Source organism: Bos indicus x Bos taurus, chromosome 12 (genome assembly GCF_003369695.1).
Source record: "Bos indicus x Bos taurus breed Angus x Brahman F1 hybrid chromosome 12, Bos_hybrid_MaternalHap_v2.0, whole genome shotgun sequence".
Classification (NCBI taxonomy): Eukaryota; Metazoa; Chordata; class Mammalia; order Artiodactyla; family Bovidae; genus Bos; species Bos indicus x Bos taurus.
The window spans coordinates 75,985,653-76,006,771 of NC_040087.1; the positions used below are offsets into that span (position 1 = coordinate 75,985,653).

The 21,119-nt window shown below is 43.7% G+C and overlaps 1 protein-coding gene and 1 non-coding gene across 2 annotated transcripts in view; both read left to right on the forward strand.

Moving 5' to 3' along the window:
* Nucleotides 1–7,031, forward strand: part of TM9SF2 (transmembrane 9 superfamily member 2) — a 51,603-nt gene extending 44,572 nt beyond the window's left edge. The window contains exons 15-17 of the mRNA XM_027557890.1: nucleotides 1,752–1,863; nucleotides 3,047–3,218; nucleotides 6,329–7,031. Of these exons, the coding sequence (XP_027413691.1) occupies nucleotides 1,752–1,863; nucleotides 3,047–3,218; nucleotides 6,329–6,396 (352 nt within the window). The 3' untranslated portion in view covers nucleotides 6,397–7,031. The remainder of the gene's footprint in view (nucleotides 1–1,751; nucleotides 1,864–3,046; nucleotides 3,219–6,328) is intronic.
* Nucleotides 7,032–18,172: 11,141 nt separating this feature from the next.
* On the forward strand, nucleotides 18,173–18,245 carry TRNAG-CCC. The gene has a single exon. It is a non-coding gene; the product is annotated as a tRNA-Gly (tRNA).
* The last annotated feature ends 2,874 nt before the right edge of the window (nucleotides 18,246–21,119 follow it).

Here is a 21,119-nt window from a genome sequence, read left to right on the forward strand (position 1 = left end):
TCCTGTTTGTTATAGTTAGTTCAGTTAGTTCAGTCGCTCAGTCGTGTCCGACTCTTTGCGACCCCATGAATCGCAGCACGCCAGGCCTCCCTGTCCATCACAAACTCCCGGAGTTCACTCAGACTCATGTCCATCGAGTCAGTGATGCCATCCAGCCATCTCATCCTCTGGCGTCCCCTTCTCCTCCTGCCCTCAGTCCCTCCCAGCATCAGAGTCTTTTCCAATGAGTCAGCTCTTCGCATGAGGTGGCCAAAGTACTGGAGTTTCAGCTTTAGCATCATTCCCTCCAAAGAAATCCCAGGGCTGATCTCCTTCAGAATGGACCGGTTGGATCTCCTTGCAGTCCAAGGGACTCTCAAGAGTCTTCTCCAACACCACAGTTCAAAAGCATCCATTCTTCGGTGCTCAGCCTTCTTCACAGTCCAACTCTCACATCCATACATGACCACAGGAAAAACCATAGCCTTGACTAGACGGACCTTTGTTGGCAAAGTAATGTCTCTGCCTTTGAATATGCTATCTAGGTTGGTCATAACTTTCCTTCCAAGGAGTGTGTGTCTTTTAATTTCGTGGCTGCAGTCACCATCTGCAGTGATTTTGGAGCCCCCAAAAATAAAGTCTGACACTGTTTCCATTGTTTCCCCATCTATTTCCCATGAAGTGATGGGACCGGCTGCCATGATCTTCGTTTTCTGAATGTTGAGCTTTAAGCCAACTTTTTCACTCTCCGCTTTCACTTTCATCAAGAGGCTTTTTAGTTCCTCTTCACTTTCTGTCATAAGGGTGGTGTCATCTGCATATCTAAGGTTATTGATATTTCTCCTGGCAATCTTGATTCCAGCTTGTGTTTCTTCCAGCCCAGCGTGTCTCATGATGTACTCTGCATAGAAGTTAAATAAGCAGGGTGACAATATACAGCCTTGACGTACTCCTTTTCCTATTTGGAACCAGTCTGTTGTTCCATGCCCAGTTCTAACTGTTGCTTTCTGACCTGCATACAGGTTTCTCAAGAGGCAGGTCAGGTGGTCTGGTATTCCCATCTCTTTCAGAATTTTCCACAGTTTATTGTGATCCACACAGTCAAAGGCTTTGGCATAGTCAATAAAGTAGAAATAGATGTTTTTCTGGAACTCTCTTGCTTTTTCCATGATCCGGCGGATGTTGGCAATTTGATCTCTGGTTCCTCTGCCTTTTCTAAAACCAGCTTGAACATCAGGAAGTTCACAGTTCACGTATTGCTGAAGCCTGGCTTGGAGAATTTTGAGCATTACTTTACTAGTGTGTGAGATGAGTGCAATTGTGCGGTAGTTTGAGCATTCTTTGGCATTGCCTTTCTTTGGGATTGGAATGAAAGTGTTTTCCAAATTCAGCCGATGCTATCATATATGATAAGAAACAATCTGTACCCAGTATAACCTTTTCTTACTTTGGCTCTGTCTTTACATTAATTTTGGGGGGGAAGGGAGGAAGTGTCACATTTTTGACTTACCAGTAGACAGACTAAGCATATTTGAATAAATAAGAGTTGCAAGTCCTACCTGAACAGGAAGACAGTTTAGTGCATTGTTGTATCCTTCCTGCCCTGCCCTGCCTCTGCTACATACATCACGTCTAAACCAGTGAGAATTTGTCGTCGATTAGATGGGAGAAAAAGCAAACGTTTCCAGTTAAAAAAAAAATGAAAGGAGTGTGTCATTTACCGTGTCAAAAAGAAACTGTTGACTGGTTCATCTTGACTTGTTTGATTGTAGGTCACACCAGATGTATTACATGTTTGGCTTCCTGTTCCTGGTGTTTATCATTTTGGTTATTACCTGTTCTGAAGCAACTATACTTCTTTGCTATTTCCACCTGTGTGCAGAGGTATGTATTAGCAATATTCGCTTATGTTAATTTGCTAACAGCATTTATAATTTTGGCATAAGGTAACCTTGAATACTATTAATTGAAGTAAATATGTGTTATTGTGGGGCAAGTTGTGAAGTAATTTTCTTTATCGACTTTTTTTTCCCATGTCAATTTCTAATGTCACAAAATAGCCTCCCAAACCTGAATTATCAAAAGATTGCAGTCTTTTTGTGTGTGTCAGTATTTTTTTCTTCAGTGAGCAAGTATAACTGCACATTTGCAGTTGTAGGTAGAAATTGACCTATATTCCTAAATCAAATGCAGCCATCTTTAAGCCTGAGTTAAGATAGTTTCCAGTGCAGTATATTTACAATTTATTTAGAACTTAACTTTTAAAATGTTAATTTCCTAAGAATAGCACATTATGCTGAATTTTTAAAAAACTGTTAGACTTTAAAATTACTATTCTTATTGTGATACAGATACTTATAGACTGAAAATTTAGTGAAAGCAAACATTTTACGTGGAAAAATTTATTAAAACATTTAGGAGATTTCGTTGCAGTGAGTTATATAGTTGGCAGCAAGACAAAATGATGACGTCCTTGGGTGACTTAATTAAAAGATTTAGATTGTGTTAAATCATTGTTTTATAGTTGTTTTCTATACAGGAGATAAAATCTTAACTATTAAATTTGATATGCTTTTTTAGAAAATTGAGGTTAAGTTCACATATAATGCGGAGAAGGCAATGGCACCCCACTCCAGTACTCTTGCCTGGAAAATCCCATGGACAGAGGAGCCTGGTGTGCTGCAGTCCATGGGGTCGCTACAAGTCGGACATGACTGAGTGACTTCAGTTTCACTTTTCACTGGAGAAGGAAATGGCAACCCACTCCAGTGTTCTTGCCTGGAGAATCCCAGGGACGGGGGAGCCTATTGGGCTGCCGTCTATGGGGTCGCACAGAGTTGGACACGACTGAAGTGAGTTGGCAGCAGCAGCATCAAAGATAGAAGGTGTTTCTGAACACCTTTAGTGAAATTGGCAAATTTCAGTATGAAGAGACTGCAGTCAATAGTAAAAGTTAGGTTTGGGGGGCTATTCCATTTAGCTATGTTCTCTTTATTAACTTTCTTCAGCTGCGTTACCTATTAATTGGAAACTAATTCTTGATCTTGGATTTTCCTCTTCTGCCCAGGATTATCATTGGCAGTGGCGCTCATTCCTCACCAGCGGCTTTACTGCGGTGTATTTCTTAATCTATGCAATACACTACTTCTTCTCAAAACTGCAAATCACGGGGACCGCAAGTACCATCCTGTACTTCGGGTATACCATGATAATGGTTTTGATCTTCTTTCTTTTTACAGGTAAGAATTAGAATGGTTTCTTTTTAGTTAATACGTTTTAAGGCAAATTATTTATAATTATTTTGCTTTTATAAAACCCATGAAGACTTCTACTACTTAGTGCTCCTATATTTAGTTCTCAGTGCAGCTAAGCATGGTTTGGTCCGCCCCCTGTGAGGGTGAGGTGAGTACCAGCGAAGCAGAGGCGAGAAGACAGGGCCCAGCGGAAGAAGACTAACCAGGAGCATTGTTGTGCTGGGAGTCAGGGGTGCCTTGGCCAGAACACCTCAGGGCTTGCCCCTCCATCTCGTAGTGGGGCGGTCTTGCTTTCGCTCATTTCAGAAATAGAGTAAAAAGCGCTAGCTACCTAATTTAGAAGTAAGTAGAAATTGGGGGTTAAAAATTTGAGATTGAGAATAAATGACACCAAGAAAAGATGAGCATAGGACATCCCTTATTCCAGAAGTTTTAAACTGCAGGTTTATATCTCCACTTCAAAATCCATTTACCTAATGGGATAAAGTGTGCTTTACATTGGTATTTATATATGTACATTTTCTCTGTCCACCTAGGAAAGTTCTCTGTATCTCAATGCTTGGGTGCTTAGCAATTGTAGAATGATTAAACAACAACAAATTGAGGGACCATTTCTTTGTCACAAAAAGTGTACATCTGAAATTTTATCTTAAGATTGTGTTGCATGCTATGTGAGGAAGTACAGGAGCCAAAAAAGAAAAAAACTTGTTAAAAAATTAGCTTTTCTACTTTCTACTCATCTGTTAGCATTTAAGAGAATTAGGTAGAGTTTTGAAGTGCCCCTGTTGCTATATCAGTATATATAACAAGATTCAGGCACCAGATCAATTCTGTACATCAGGTCATTCATTGGTCAGACACAGTCGGGTAGGAGTGTGTGTGTTGTGGGGATGCATATCTTGGTCTCTGTGTAATAGATTTAGATCCACAGCCATAAGTCTCCATAAATGATCTGTAAAACAGTCATAGCCTATGAAACGAGGATTACTGTTTGGGGGCATCTGTATCCATGTCTGTAAATACATATACAATTTATTCCTTGTTATACACAAAAAATCATGGTCTGGGTGAATGTCTTGTTTTTCCAGGCACATGTTATCATGATAATTCAACTATCACCTCAACTTTATTGTTCTTGATTTTTAAAGCGTCATATTTTTTACTTATTTTGAATAAAACAACTTTTCTAGTCTAAATTCTGGAGCCACATCAAATTTAAATCAACCAGTGAAGCCGGTGACTTTTAGTGTATATCAGTTTGTGGGAAGGAAACATCCACATTTATTTTAGGACTCTGCACTGACACCATTTTTTTAAGTCAATCTATTTTACAAAACATTATTATTCTGCCACATTAGGAAAGATGCCACTTTTAGTATGTACACTATACCCATTTAGTATTAAGAACAAAATAAAATACTACAAGTACTTGAAGAACAAAGTAAACTTAACTTTCTTAGAGTTGCTAGTATGATGATAAAATGTATTTTCTCATCTTAAAATGCCTTCTATTACCTTGAAGTTCTTGTTTCACATAAGATTGTTTCAGTATATTTATGTTTTCACCTTTACTTTTCTGGAATTAACCCCAACCTCTTCTCAAGCCTTAATAATGACCCTTTGAATATCCAGAAGGTATATATGTGTGTCCTCGAAAAAACACAGAGTGCATGGCATGTGCAGAGCAGGTACTTGGTTACATATATGTAAGAATGGGTATAATAACATTCATAACTTCCGTGGTAATGTCCAACTATAGTCTCTTGACTTATAAAATCTTAAAACAATGGTGAAAACAATTGGAACTTTAAATATAAAACTTCCACAAGGGGCATGTGTATCCCCTTCTATATTCTTCTATAGCCCTACCTATTGAATATTTCTTAGGGGATAATCTTGGAAAAAATGCTATGCATCAATTCTAATGTGGTAGGCAGTTTCATAATTTAGTACATCAGTTCAGTTCAGTCGCTCAGTCGTGTCCGACTCCTTGCGACCCCATGAATTGCAGCACACCAGGCCTCCCTGTCCATCACCAACTCCCGGAGTTCACTCAAACGCACGTCCATCGAGTCGGTGATGCCATCCATATTCTCTTGCAAAACAGTCTCTGAATTTACGTTTAGTACCTGTAAGTATGGTACAGTTTAAAAGGATACTACACTTGAAATCAGAAGTAAATCTGAATCCTGGCCTTTGTTATCATCCACAGGCCCTAAACAGTTACATAATCCTTAAAGCCTCATTTTTGTCAACTGTCTGGCATTCAAATTTTTTAGAATCTAAAGTGATAAAAATACTTCAAAATTTTTAGACTCTAAAGTGATAAAAATACCTAAAAATCAAGGCCTGTATTTTTTCATGAATCTCCTCATTTACTCTGTTAACAGTCTGTGGAGGCTGGTAGGGCAGATAAAATTATCTCTCTTTAATGAGATAAAGAAATGGGGTGGAGATTCCAGGTGACTCATCTAAAGATGATTCACGCATCTCAGGACAGAGCTGCTCTGTCCTCCAGTTCTGTGCCACCTCTCATCTCAGACGGAGTGTGTCTTTATTATTATTCTTTATCATATCACTTTAACACTTTGTAAAGTCTTTTTGAGTTATTTTGTTATAATAATCTTTGAAAGCTGATCATTCCCAATAACTGTACTTAGAAAATATTCCCTTTTAATTCTGTGAATCTGATATTCTGATTTTTAAGCTGTTCATATCATATGTTGAATTAATAGCATTTTCCATTTTGTGATAAGAAAGTATTTTTAAATAGAAAAGTAAGATTGGCATCCTTTTCCTCTTCCAATTTTAGCCTTTTCTGTGTAATAAGGAAAAGAATATATTATAGAAAACTTTAGATAATCCTATAGCATAAAAAGTTTTTTTAATCAATTTCTGTAAGAAATTTGATTTGCATTAGTGCAGTATTTTTCAGAAAAGTTTATGGGTCTTTGGTGTATTCCTGGTAATGGCTTATAGTTTTGGTTTATAGTTTTATGGCTTTTTTAAGGAACCAGTCATTTTAAGTCTGTACTTTTATGTAAATCATGAAGCTGCCTTTGAAAGGAGGTTGACTTTTGTTTTTTCTTTTATAGGAACAATTGGCTTCTTTGCATGCTTTTGGTTTGTTACCAAAATATACAGTGTGGTGAAGGTTGACTGAAGAAGCCCAGTGTGTCCAGTTAAAACAGAAATAAATTAAATTCTTCATCAACAAACACCTGTTTTTGTGACTACCTTGAGTTTTACCAGACTTATTGGCCTAGTAATCCTTAAGAAACAACATGATTCTAAATACACCTCTCCCCATATACCCGTCCCCGCAGAATGTGTTATCAGCACTAAAACATTTGTATCGTGATTTGATTAAGTATATATTCAGTTGTTCTCAATGAAGAGCAAATTTAAATATTATGTGCATTTGTAAATATAATAGCTATAAAATTTTCAGTACTTCTAATGGCAGAATAGAAGAGGCCATATTAAACAATACTGATGAAATACAGGACAGTTCATTGTAAATAGGATTTTCTAGGCTCGGTAGGTGGAAAGAATTATTTTTCTTTGAAGGAAGTAACTTTTTATCATGGTAATTTTGAAGGATGATTCCTATGATGTGTATTGGGGCAGGGGGGTAGGGATGCTGCTTTTAAAAAAATCTTGTATTGGTTGTAACTGTTCATATCTTCTTTTCTGTGTTGACTTCATTATTCCATGGTATTGGCCTTTTAAAAACTATGTGCCTCTGAGTCTTTCAATTTATAAATTTGTTATCTTAATAAATATTGTAAAAACATCTTCATTGCATCATTACCTGTTGTATATTCATGGGGATTCTGTATTTGCCAATGGTGTTTTTAAGTGATTTATACTGTTTTATCAGATTCTACTGATTTTTGCTAATGTACTTTCTGAGCTTTGAGCTAAATGAAATTCCAATTTCCCAGGCTTTGTAACAAAACTAAACTTTTCACTATTAGGCAGTTAGCAGAAATTTTAGTCATGCATATCTAGCCAGATGAATTATGTAAGTATAGTAGTTAATATGAGCCTACTGCATTGCTGTTAAAGATTTCATATTTTTTTAACCTGTTTTTCAAAATACAGTATTTCTTATTTTTTTAATCAGTTTTTATGATTATGCATTAACAATGACTAGCAGCTCTTCTTCATTATGATTACATTTGTCTTAATTTGAATTTCCTGGAATTAGGAAATCACTGTGTTGCAGTGTGTTGCCTGGGACTGTCTCCTGGACAGCAGGAAGCTGAGCGGGTGGGGCTGGGTCAGCTGCCTTGTGGACAGTGACCTGTCAGCAGAGCTGGGGTGGAAGGAGCTGGGCGCTCAGCATCTGTCCCACGAACTGCCGCTGAGCCGGGACCCAGCCACAGGGTCCCCTCTTGCTGGCTGTCTCCACCGTGACCCCTCTGCTCTGGACGATGTGGCTTTGGAGAACTGGCCAACCCCTTGAGGAGGGACATGTTGAGAAACTGATGAAGCTGCAGAACCAAGGTCATAGACTCTTCTTTCAGGACTTCAAGGAAACAGATAGTAAGGATTGGACCCCTGAGTGCCATGGGAAAATGCGACTCAATAAGTGTGATTGTGCAAACCAGCTGCCATCAGAAACGACTCTTCCCCTGCCCCCACTGGTTCATATGACTTCCTTGAGATCCATTACATGAAGCTGTCAAAGAACTGGGCCGTCAACCTGTGTGGGATGGGGCCTCAGGAATCTGGTGTCTTTTGACAAACACACCCTTGGGAGGCAGTGGCTTCCGTGCAGCCACAGGCGAGGCTTTGAACTGTCACCAATGCAGTGATGCCTCATTGGGCTTTTGAGTGTGTGTGTGTGTGTGCATGCTTAGGTGAAAAGGGGAGCAGAGGTGATGCGGAAGGGACCCAGGTGTGAGATGGCATTGTTTCAGCCCTATCCTGCCACTAATGAGCAGATCCCTTCCAACGTAAAGCCTTTGACGGAAGTATTCCTTTTCCATCCTCAGAACTCCCGCTACTTTGTTCAATACTGCTGTCTGACAGTTCTCTTACTGTCTTAATATTACTCAAGATTATTGTATAACTTTGCAGGCTTATCCTTTCAAGTAGATCACAGGCCTTTCAAGGGCAAGAACCGCTGCTCCTTCTTTGGTTCAGGCCTCAAGTGTAACAGGACTTTGCATGTAGTAGATGTGTATTTGGAAGCGACAGGATGAGATGGTTGGATGGCATCGTCAACTCAATGGACATGAGTTTGAGCAAACTCTGGGAGATAGTGAAGGACAGGGAAGCCTGGTGTGCTGCAGTCCGTGGGATTGCAGAGTCGATACACTGAGCAACTGAAGAATAAGGCACATATTTGTTAATCAAAACTAGGAATTTAAATAAGTGATATTGATTTTAAATATTTAAATTGACACAATGATAGACACCATTTCAGTGTTTTGTTTAGCTCTCAGATGCCAGAATGTGCTGTTCTGATCTTGTGAAATTTTGCATTTTAATGTGCATCCAGCCACATTGTCTTGTACACTTGCTCTCTGTTCATTGACAGTTGTTAAAAACAAATCAGCACTGGCAGAACTTGGCCAGCTTCTCTCTACACTTAGTTTGAACTGTTACCCATGGAACCAGCTCAAACATAAAGCTACAAAGAGGCTAATTGAAATCAGAATGCTGGGTTATTTCTCATTCAAATAAAACAGATGGCCCTCCTTGCCACACTTCAGTCAAATCTGGTGGGGTGGGGGTGATGAGTGTGTGTTTAACTCCCACACAAGCTTACTCTGCTCCTTGAAGGCATTACATGCAGCTACGGAAGGAAGTGTGGTGGGGGATGCCGGAGGGAGGGCTTTTATTTTGAAGATTTAAGAAAAAAGCACTTCAACAGGGATAGTCTGTGTTCACAGTTTCAATTTAGATTCTGAATATTTAATTTTGACTTATTCAAATTTTTCTTTGGAGTAGGTAATCCACAGCCCTGGTTAACAATTCAAAATGTATAAGAGAATATAGAGAGAAGTAAGTCTACTTACTTGAAACTTTGTTCTTAATGTACCGACTTGAAACCTCATTTTTGATTTCCTATTTAACTGACAGTATTGAGTATTCTGTTTCAGAATTGGTTGTGAGAGTTTTAAGAAAGCAGCTGTGGAGATTGTATTTTTATTGGCCAGAGTATGTTTGATAGTACAAAGCATTAATGTTACAAAGTCACCTCACTGATATTTAATAGATTTGTAAGGTGGTATAAACCACCTCTTAGGACCTGTTTGGGAAAAGAAATTTGAGAGAAACTTGAGAAAATTCTCTCACTCCATAGCGAGGTAGTTGCCGCAGCTTCACTGCCCAGAGACTACAAGACGACGAGAGATCTAAAAAGACCCCAGCTCACAAAGGGTGTTTCCATAAAGAGTTGAGGTGGTGTCAGGCAGGAGTGCACCAGAGTGGGTCCCCGAAGCACATGGGTACCTTGGAGAAAACTCCCATCCTGGACACAGAATCTGTACCTAAGAGGAAATGACTTCTGAAACAAGACGATTTTATCAATGTTTAAAGGAATCAGAAAAAAAGACCTCAGCTCATGTGGCCCCTTGTTACTGATTTTGGAAAAGCAACTTAAGAACAGCCTGGTGCCTGGCTAAAATGTGCGCTTGGCAGTCTGTGTTGATGCTCACGCGTGCGTGCACACAGACACACACACACTCACACACACACACTGTTTGCCTCAGGAGCTGGGTGCCCTCCCAACCCAGTCTTGTGAAAGCTTAATTTCAGAAGAAGCCATGATGTGTTTACTTTCTGCCTCAGGTGTGAACTTTGTTTTTTTCACATCTCTGTCAGAGCAGTGGCATTTTGAACCGTATGGGTAACAGTGAAGTGAGCTTTGATTCCTCGGGGCAAGAAGTCCAAGGATCAGGGTGAACAAACGGGGAGCCGTTCCTTCCCCGCACCCTCGTCGTCGCTCCCCTGAGGTGGCCGACTTCACGCTCCCGAGCAGCCCCTCCGGGTGTGAAGGGACCCCGCTTGTTCCCCCTCACTGTCAGCTTGGCTGTGGCTGCAAGCCCAGGCGCACCGGAGCCTCAGGCACTCGGGGCTCAGGCTCCGGGCTCGGGCGGTCCCCCAGGCACATCCTGCTGTGTGTGCCCTGGCCACCAGGGTAGTCCCAGGACGAGACCCCTACCAACCGAAACCCAAGAGCTGGTGGGGAAATGGGCTCCAAGGAAAGCGAGGAGAGACCTCGCACCTGAGTGCCTGTGAGCTGCCCTCTCACTGGAAGATGTAGCCTACTTTCAGAACCCTGAAAAATCCATAAACTCTTATTTCGATCCCACCTGACCGACACTTAGATTCAAATATTTACTCTTCAAGAGAGCGGCAGAGGATGAGATGGTTGGATGGCATCACTGAATCAATGGACATGAACTTGGGTGAACTCCGGGAGATGGTGAGGGACAGAGAGACCTGGCATACTGCAGTCCATGGGGTCACGAAGAGTCGGACACAACTTCGTGACTGAACAAGTGTGAGTCAACGTATGTGAAGTTCTCCCAGCAGGTGACAAAAGGCTAAAAGGGAGTTGGATACGGATGTCATTGTATATTAAACCACAGTTACCTCTGATCTCAATGTTCTAGTTACAAACCCAGTGGTTTGGCATTGCAATGTTTATCCTAATTTTATCCGATTTTCTGCAGCATTTAGATATTCTATATGTGCATTATGAAGACTAGTACGTTATTCATTTTCTTAAAATCCTAGTGTGACCATACAGGAAGGAGAGGAATTGCTGGAGCATGTGAGCATTGTTGGGAGAGGGAGAGGCTTCTGGCAAGAAGCAGCTGACTGGTGGCGGAGGCAGAGGGTTTACATTGCTGACTGGGTGGTGGAAGCAAGCCCCAGTCCCCTCCCAGGCATGGGACGCAGGTGGAAACCACTGGCGGCTGACCAAGAAGTGTGTGTTGACTGCTGGTTGAGAAGCCCGGATCCACTGGCTTTCTCGTGAACAGAAAACATGAACAAAATACAGGGTAGGAGGTGACAGTTGAACGGCAACTGTTCTTGAGTCAAAAGGTGGGGAGTTAAAGGAAAGACAGTGACTTGATTTCAGTTTCTGGTCTGACTCCCACCCTCCTGCCACTTGCTCTGTAAGCTGCAGGGCAGCTCAAGGTGTCCTTGTCTACATCGGGCAGGGCAGGAAGCCAAAGTTCCACCTGTCTGTGAGCACCCCGTAAGCACTTGGAGGGGCAAGCCTTAGGTGGGCAGGATGCCGAGGGATGTAGGGGGAGGGAAGTTCTGGAACCCTGAAACCAGGCAACCAGCATCCCTCGGAGACAGGAGCTATGCCACAAACTCCCTCGTCTTCAAATGGGATTCAATGAGCTCCTCAGTCAAAGGCCAGGCTCCCCTGGTGGCTCAGACGGTAAAGAATCTGCCTGCAATGTGGAAGACCTGGCTGGGTTCCATCCCCGGGTCGGGAAGATTCCCCTGGAGAAGAAAATGGCACCCCACTCCAGCATTCTTGCCTGGAGAATCCCATGGACAGAGGAGCCTGGCTGGCTACAGCCCATGGGTCCACAAAGAGACACGACTAAGCGACTAACATTTTCACTTTTCAGTCAAAGCCAGGTCCTAGAACCTGCTCAGGACCTTGATGGACTAGGATGTGGCTACCCGCTCCAGTATTCTTGTCTGGAAAATCCCATGGACAGAGGAACCTGGTGGCTACAGTCCGTGGAGTTGTTAAGAGTCAGACTTGATTGAGCACGCACACATGCATGCAGGGCCTTGATTCAAGAATGGCTGAGCCAGGCTGAGCCTCCTGATGGAGTGTGACTGGGGTGACACCCCAAACAGACTTTTCCCACAGCCGGAAGCTGCAGATCGGGGTCCCCCAGGGCCCATCCTGCTGGCAGACAGGGCTTTTGACACACAGTGCCCATGAAGGCACAGGAGACCTACTCTCTAGTTTCTTAGGATTTCTGGCAGGTTCTGAGGTTTGGCTGGGCTTTGGCGACCAGTTACTTCCAAGCAGTTGTCTACTTCACATAGAAACATAGGCCTTTCTAGGGAATACATTGGAGAAGGCAATGGCACCCCACTCCAGTACTCTTGCCTGGAAAATCCCACAGGCAGAGGAGCCTGGTAGGCTGCAGTCCATGGGGTCGCTAGGAGTCAGACACGACTGAGCAACTTCACTTTCACTTTTCACTTTCATGCATTGGAGAAGGAAATGGCAACCCACTCCAGTGTTCTTGCCTGGAGAATCCCAGGGACAGGGGATCCTGATGGCCTGCCGTCCATGGGGTCGCACAGAGTCGGACACGACTGAAGCGACTTAGTAGCAGCAGCAGCAGCAGGGAATACATAAAACATCTCCTTTCTACCTTCTCTGACCTCCCTTCCCTCTTCACATCCAGCAGAAGCACCAGAATTCCTCAACTGGCAAAGAATCCAGCACGTTTCTCTAGGGAGGACCAGGACACAGCTCGCTCGCTTTTTATTGACAAGAATACGTTCTTTTTTTTTTTTTTTTTCTTTTTTTCTCTGTCTCTTCTTTTGAGAGAATTGTCAATCTATATGCAATTTTAAGAAACAACACAGATGGCCCCAGATTACCTTTTGCCCAGGTCCCCTAGTAATGACATCTTGCAAAGCCATCGCACAATATCAAAATCAGGACATTGACACTGATTTGTGAAGATACAGAACATCTCTATTACGAGGATCCCTCGGGTTGCCCTTTCATAGCTACCCCCACCTCCCTTAGCCTCCTTCCACCATTAATTCACTCTCCGTCTCTAGAATTTTACCACTTCAAGAATATCATTTAAATGGACTCAAGCAGTATGTGATCGTTAGGCCTGGCTTTCTCCACTCACTATCAGTCTTTGGAGACTCATCCCAGCTGTACTGTGCATCAGTTCACTATCTTTTATCGATGACAACATTCCAGAGTATGGATGTTCAGAGTTTGTCTCCCACATTGAAGGACATTGGGATCGTTCCCAGTTTGGAGCAAATATGAATAAAGCCTCTCTGAACATTTTTATACAGATTTTTTCTGCAAGAACACGAGTTTTCATTTCTCTGGGATAAATGCCCAAGAATGAAATCACAAGGTCAAATGGTAGTTCCATGATTAGTTTTATAAGAAGCTGCCAAACACGCACAGAGTGTCTGGGTACCATTTTACATTCCCGCTGGGAACATGGGAAAGATGCACTTCTCCACATTCTCACCAGCCCTTGGTGACGTCACTGTTTTTTGTGTTCTGATAGGTATGTACTGACATTGTGGTTTTAATCGGTATTTTCCTTATGGCTACTGATACTGGGTATCTTTTCATGGGCTTACTTGACATCTTTGGCAAAATGTCTGTTCATGTCCGTTGCCCATTTTCTGATTGGATTGTCTGATTGGGTGGAGATGGGGGGAAGTTCTGAAATTAACCCAGTAATTCTGTTGGGTCTTTGCTCATCCCCTGGATCTCTTCAGTTCAGTTCATATCAGTCACTCAGTCGTGTATGACTCTTTGCAACCCCATGAATCGCAGCACGCCAGGCCTCCCTGTCCATCACCAACTCCCGGAGTTCACTCAGACTCACGTCCATCGAGTCAGTGATGCCATCCAGCCATCTCATCCTCTGTCGTCCCCTTCTCCTTCTGCCCCCAATCCCTCCCAGCATCAGAGTCTTTTCCAATGAGTCAACTCTTCACATGAGGTGGCCAAAGTACTGGAGTTTCAGCTTTAGCATCATTCCTTCCAAAGAAATCCCAGGGCTGATCTTCAGAATGGACTGGTTGGATCTCCTTGCAGTCCAAGGGACTCTCAAGAGTCTTCTCCAACACCACAGTTCAAAAGCATCAATTCTTTGGCGCTCAGCCTTCTTCACAGTCCAACTCTCACATCCATACATGACCACAGGAAAAACCACAGCCTTGACTAGACGGACTTTTGTTGGCAAAGTAATGTCTCTGCTTTTGAATATGCTATATAGGTTGGTCATAACTTTCCTTCCAAGGAGTAAGCGTCTTTTAAACTCATAGCTGCAGTCACCATCTGCAGTGATTTTGGAGCCCCCAAAAATAAAGTCTGACAACACTGTTTCCACTGTTTCCCCATCTATTTCCCATGAAGTGATGGGACCGGATGCCACAATCTTAGTTTTCTGAATGTTGAGCTTTAAGCCAACTTTTTCACTCTCCACTTTCACTTTCATCAAGAGGCTTTGTAGTTCCTCTTCACTTTCTGCCATAAGGGTGGTGTCATCTGCATATCTGAGGTTATTAATATTTCTCCCAGCAATCTCGATACCAGCTTGTGTTTCTTCCAGTCCATCGTTTCTCATGATGTACTCTGCATAGAAGTTAAATAAGCAGGGTGACAATATACAGCCTTGACGAACTCCTTTTCCTATTTGAAACCAGTCTGTTGTTCCATGCCCAGTTCTAACTGTTGCTTCCTGACCTGCATACAGATTTCTCAAGAGGCAGGTCAGGTGGTCTGGTATTCCCATCTCTTTCAGAATTTTCCAGAGTTTATTGTGATCCAGACAATCAAAGGCTTTGGCATAGTCAATAAAGCAGAAATAGATGTTTTTCTGGAACTCTCTTGCTTTTTCCATGATCCAGTGGATGTTAGCAATTTGATCTCTGGTTCCTCTGCCTTTTCTAAAACCAGCTTGAACATCAGGAAGTTCATGGTTCACATATTGCTGAAGCCTGGCTTGGAGAATTTTGAGCATTACTTTACTACCGTGTGAGATGAGTGCAATTTGTGGTAGTTTGAGCATTCTTTGGCATTGCCTTTCTTTGGGATTGGAATGAAAACTGACCTTTTCCAGTCCTGTGGCCACTGCTGAGTTTTCCAAATGTGCTGGCATATTGAGTGCAGCACTTTCACAGCATCATCTTTCAGGATTTGAAAGAGCTCAACTGGAATTCCATCACCTCCACTAGCTTTGTTCGTAGTGATGCTTTCTAAGGCCCACTTGACTTCACATTCCAGGATCTCTTAGCCAACGATTATTAGCAAGGTGGGGGTAGGGTGAGGGATTTGCATTTGAATCCCTATTTTCTGCTCTCAGTGGGGTGACAGGACGAGTATTCACAGCAGCTTAGAAGCAGGGATGAGCATCTTTCCTCCAACATGCTCTCTGAGGAGGGGCAATGAGGGAAGGGAGAAATGATGGGCTTCATGTTTCATGATAATGGGCTCCGTGATCTCCGTCTGTGACCACCAGGCCCAGCGAGTCTTAAATCAGTGCCTCCAAAACTTCCATGTGCCTGTCAGTCACCTGGAAATCGTAAGATACAGATTCAGACACACCTGGCCTGGGGTGGGTTCCGGAGAGTCTGCCCTTCCCATCAGCTCCAGGAGGTGCAGTGCTCCTGGTTCCTGGCCCAGGTTTGAGCAGAAAGGGCCGAAAGAGCCCCTCCCTCTCACAGAGGAGGAAACCGAAGCCCAGGCAAGTTAAACAATTTACCCCAAATCACAAAGTCCACAACCAGCTCTCTTCCCAGTCCCATTGCCACCTTCAGTGGCAGCATCCCCTGTGGCGCCCCCCCCCCACCGCCCCCACCTGCTCAGGGAGAATGACGTTCTTCTCAGGAAGCGGCCAGAAAACCCTGCCCTAGGATGCATTTGAGTCAATGAGTTACTGGTTTCCTCCCAGGGATTTCTGCAGCTTGGGTCTGGTCTTGAGGGGTTTCGTGTCCACTAAGCAGATTCCAGGCTATATCAATGCATAGTGAGCACCTATCCCATAAACCGAATTTCATCAAATTAGCAAGCTACAAACTTACAGGGCGTGTGAGAGTGATGTGTTTAGGGCTGGCTTGTGTGCCTGTCCCCTCTCCCGCCCCACAAATTCATATGTTGAAGCCCTAACGCCCAGTGCCTCAGAGTGCAACTGTATTTGGATACAGGTGTTTTAAAGAGGTAATCAAGTTCAATGAGGTCATTAGGGTGGGCCCTAATCCAATATAACTGGTGTCGTATGAAGAGATGGTCTTCACACACAGGAGGAAGATGGTCATTTACAAGCCAAGAAGCGGGGACTCTGGAGAGATCAAATCTGCCAATACCTTGAGCATGGGCTTATGGCCTCAAAACTGTAGGGAATTAATCTATGTTTTGTAAACCACCCAGTTTATGATACTCTGTTACAGCAGCCCTACAAAAAAAACTAACATACCGGCTAATAGGAAGGGGAGAGAGGGGAGGTAGCAATATTCCTTGGCATAGCCTTCAGGCAGGTGTGCTGGAGGGCGGCCATCTTTCAGCAGCAGATTACTTCCTCATCCTTCCCCAACCCTGCCTTGATTTTCTCCATAGTTACGTACCTCTGTGTTGAACCTTGAGACTCCAGGCATCCTCGCTGTCCCCCACTTCATTTCTATTTACTTCTTTACCTGTTAAAGTATAAAATCCTGGAAGGTAAAACATGACTCTCAGATAGACATACACTTCTTGCTTGTTAATGATTTTATTTAACTTATTAATCAATGAGAGAATGAATAAGAGGTGAAAACCAGGTCAAACGAGATTTAGACTTGCAGGGATTTATATTCTCCACTGGATAATATTCTTTTGCATTACTATGAACAGGATTCATTGGCATGGCTCAAGACAGAGAATGTTTGCGTGCCTATCCATTTTCTACACGCTTACTTCTATCGGTACATAACTAAATACTAGTCCAATCGAAAGCAATCAGAGGTGCACACACCCTTATAGGATCTGGTACTCCTGAACGATCTGGGGGACAACAGACTGGCATTTTATTGGAAGGATACTAATAATCTCTTTTGCCCATTTCCAAACCTTTGGCCATTTTCCTAGCATACCTATTTTGCAATGTGTAAGGGGGTCCCTGAGAGTGATTCACACTCAACTTGGTGGGTCAGGGGTGGGTGGGGAGGAAACTCACTCAGTCCTGACCTCACCTGGGGTCTGGTCCAGCCTGTCTCTCATGGGCCAAGCTAAAGTCATCCTACCAGCTGACCTCCTTCCAAGGCCACTTGAGCCCCACTTGGGCCACATCTACCTCCCTCCATGCATCCCAAGTGCACGCTAAGTTGCTTCTGTCGTGTCCAACCCTGTGCGACCACACGGACTGCAGCCCGCCAGGCCCCTCTGTCCATGGGATTCTGCAGGCAAGAATACTGGAGTGGGTTGCCCTCCTCCAGGGGATCTTCCCAACCCAGGATCGAGCCCACGCCTCTCACGTCTACCTTCACTGGCAGGAAGGATCTTTACCACTACCTCTACCTGGGAAGCCTGCCATCTACATCTCTGGAGACCCACAGTTACTTGGTGCCTGAGAGGAAGAACAGACCCTCTGCCATTGTTCCAGCATTCTCCTTCTCAGTGTTCGCTACTTTGTCTTATTTAATGCACTTGTGAAAGTGCTGAATGTGGTAACTGATCACCCAGAGCCGGCCCTCAAGCTCTATCTACATCCGCTTCTTTGGTTCCAAGCTGGGAAAACTAATATCTGCTCCTTTAGTAATATACTTCCTCGCTCATTCTATGACATAGGCAGATAACAGCTCACAACAGGGCAGAAAGAGGATTTAGCAGAATAAACATTTAACAATATTTGAAACATTTATTCAACTTGAGTGCCTTTTATATGTTTGCCTTTATAATAAGAGCTAAGATATATATCCCATGGACGGAGGAGCCTGGTAGGCTGCAGTCCATGGGGTCGCTAGAGTTTGATACGACTGAGCGACTTCACTTTCACTTTTCACTTTCATGCATTGGAGAAGGAAATGGCAACCCACTCCAGCGTTCTTGCCTGGAGAATCCCAGGTACGGGGGAGCCTGGTGGGCTGCCGTCTCTGGGGTCGAACAGAGTCGGACACGACTGAAGCGACTTAGCAGCAGCAGCAGCAGCAAGATATATGTATTTTTTAAGAGTCAACCTGGGACTTCCCAGGTGGTCTAGTGGCTAAGACTCTGCACTCCCAATGCAGGGGGCCCAGGTTCAATCCCTGGCCAGGGAACTAGGTCCCACATGCCATGACTAAGAGTCCTCATGCTGCAACTAAGACCCGGCGCAGCCAAATAAATAAATTTTTTTAAAAGGTCAACCTTCCCATTCTAATGGGGATAATAGCCAGGAAAGCAGATAACTAGCAAACTAATGATCTGAGAAGGGCCACTGCCATACATTCCCAAAGAAAGGCAATGCCAAAGAATGCTCAAACTACCACACAATGGCACTCATCTCATATGCTAGTATGGAGAAGACAATGGCACCCCACTCCAGTACTCTTGCCTGGAAAATCCCATGGACAGAGGAGCCTGGTGGGCTGCAGTCCATAGGGTTGCACAGAGTTGGACACGACTGAAGCGACTTAGCAGCAGCAGAAGCACATGCTAGTAAAGTAATGCTTAAAATTCTCAAAGCAAGGCTTCAGCAATACGTGAACCATGAACTTCCAGATGTTCAAGCTGGTTTTAGAAAAGGCAGAGGAACCAGAGATCAAATTGCCAACATCTGCTGGATCATGGAAAAAGCAAGAGAGTTCCAGAAAAACATCTATTTCTGCTTTATTGACTATGCCTTTGACTCGCTTTATTTAAAGCCTTTGATTGTCTGGATCACAATAAACTCTGGAAAATTCTGAAAGAGATGGGAATACCAGACCACCTGACCTGCCTCTTGAGAAACCTATATATAGGTCAGGAAGCAACAGTTAGAACTGGACATGGAACAACAGACTGGTTCCAAATAGGAAAAGGAGTATGTCAAGCCTGTATATTATCACCATGCTTATTTAACTTCTATGCAGAGTACATCATGAGAAACGCTGGACTGGAAGAAACACAACCTGGAATCAAGATTGCCAGGAGAAATATCAATAACCTCAGATATGCAGATGACACCACCCTTATGGCAGAAAGTGAAGAAAAACTAAAGAGCCTCTTGATGAAAGTGAAAGAGGCAAGTGAAAAAGTTGGCTTTAAAGCTCAACATTCAGAAAACAAAGATCGTGGCATCCAGTCCCATCACTTCACGGCAAATAGATGGGAAACAGTGGAAACAGTGGCTGACTTTACTTTTCTGGGTTCCAAAATCACTGCAGATGGTGATTGCAGCCATGAAATTAAAAGACGCTTACTCCTTGGAAGGAAAGTTATGACCAACCTAGATAGCATATTCAAAAGCAGAGACATTACTTTGTCCACAAAGGTACATCTAGTAAGGCTATAGTTTTTCCAGTGGTCATGTATGGATGTGAGAGTTGGACTATAAAGAAAGCTGAGCACCAAAGAATTGATGCTTTTGAACTGTGGTGTTGGAGAAGACTCTTGTGAGTCCCTTGGACTGCAAGAAGATCCAACCAGTCCATCCTAAAGGAAATCAGTCCTGAATATTCATTGGAAGGACTGATGCTGAAGCTGAAACTCCAATACTTTGGCCACCTGATGTGAAGCGCTGACTCACTTGAAAAGACCCTGATGCTGGGAAAGATTGAAAGCAGGAGGAGAAGGGGATGACAGAGGATGAGATAGTTGGATGGCACCACGGACTCAATGGACATGGGTTTGGGTGGACTCTGGGTGTTGGTGAGGGACAGGGAGGCCTGGCATGCTGCGATTCATAGGGTCACAAAACAACTGAGCAACTGAACTGAACTGAACTGAACTGCCATACATGGCCTTCTGATATCCCCATCTTTTAAAGGCTTGTCCCTTGGTCCAGATGCCCCCTAGCTAGAAGCTCTTCAAGAGCACAGTCTCTGAGTTACCCAAGTGCCTGTTGCTGTGCCCAGTAATGACTTGCTGGGACAGACCATTGCCGTGTGGGCGGGGTCTCCCTAGTCTCAGCCTGGAATTCTGGGTGTCATAGTTGTGTCAGTTAATGTGCTTTGGGGGGAACCTGGGTTTGATTAGGAGAGAAAAAGAGCACAGGGTCCTGGGGAGACATTATGGGTTAATCGTGTCCTCCCAGAAAGGATGTGTTGAAATCCTACCCCCGCCCCCCACCCTTCCCTGGCCCCACCTCACAACGTGACCTTATTTGGAAATATGGTCCTTGCAGATGGAGTTAGCTAAGTTAAGGGCATACTGGCGTTAGGTGGACCCTGTTCCAACATGACTGGTGTCCTCATTAGAAGAGGAGAGAGCCACGTGAGGACAGAGACAAAACGGGAGATGCCACGTCACGACTAAGAGCGCCTGGAGTGAGGCCCCTGCTGGCCAAGGACGGCCAGTAAATGTCAAGAAGCTGGGAGAGGCGAGGAAGGACGCATCTCCACAGGTTTCAGAGGCGCCCTGAGTTTGGATTTCTAGCCTCCAAAACTGTGAGAGAACATGTTTCTGTTGTTTTAAGCCTCCCTTCAACCCCCCCTGCCCATTCTGTGGCGATTTGCTCCTGCAGCTCTAGGAAACTCAAACATCAGGCAACCAGTAATCTCCCATATTCAGCAGGTAATGAAACATGCTTTCTGGTGTTCCAGCGGATGCAACTCTGTGCTTCCAAGGCAGAAGGCGTGGGTTCAATCCCTGGTTGGGGAACTCAGCCTCCACAGGCCAGGCAGATCCACTGAAAGATTTTTTTTCAGTTATTAAAAAATTAAACCAAAAAATGAAGTGGGGACAGAATTGAAATTAATAGTCCACCTGAGGGAGCTCTAGAGCCTTCGCTCCCTGGTTCCTATTTTGACTTTAGCCCAGATGAGGGATGAATAATAGCTGTTTTCTGGGGGTGACTTTCTTAATCACCTTTCAAAATGATTTTGCTTATTTTCGGTTTCTGTGCTATTCAAATATGGATTCAGACCACGAGTGCCTTTATCTCATGGAAGGCTTTTGACCCGAGGTGTTTGGTTAAAAGGGCAGGACTCTGAGGGCGACAGACACTGACTGAC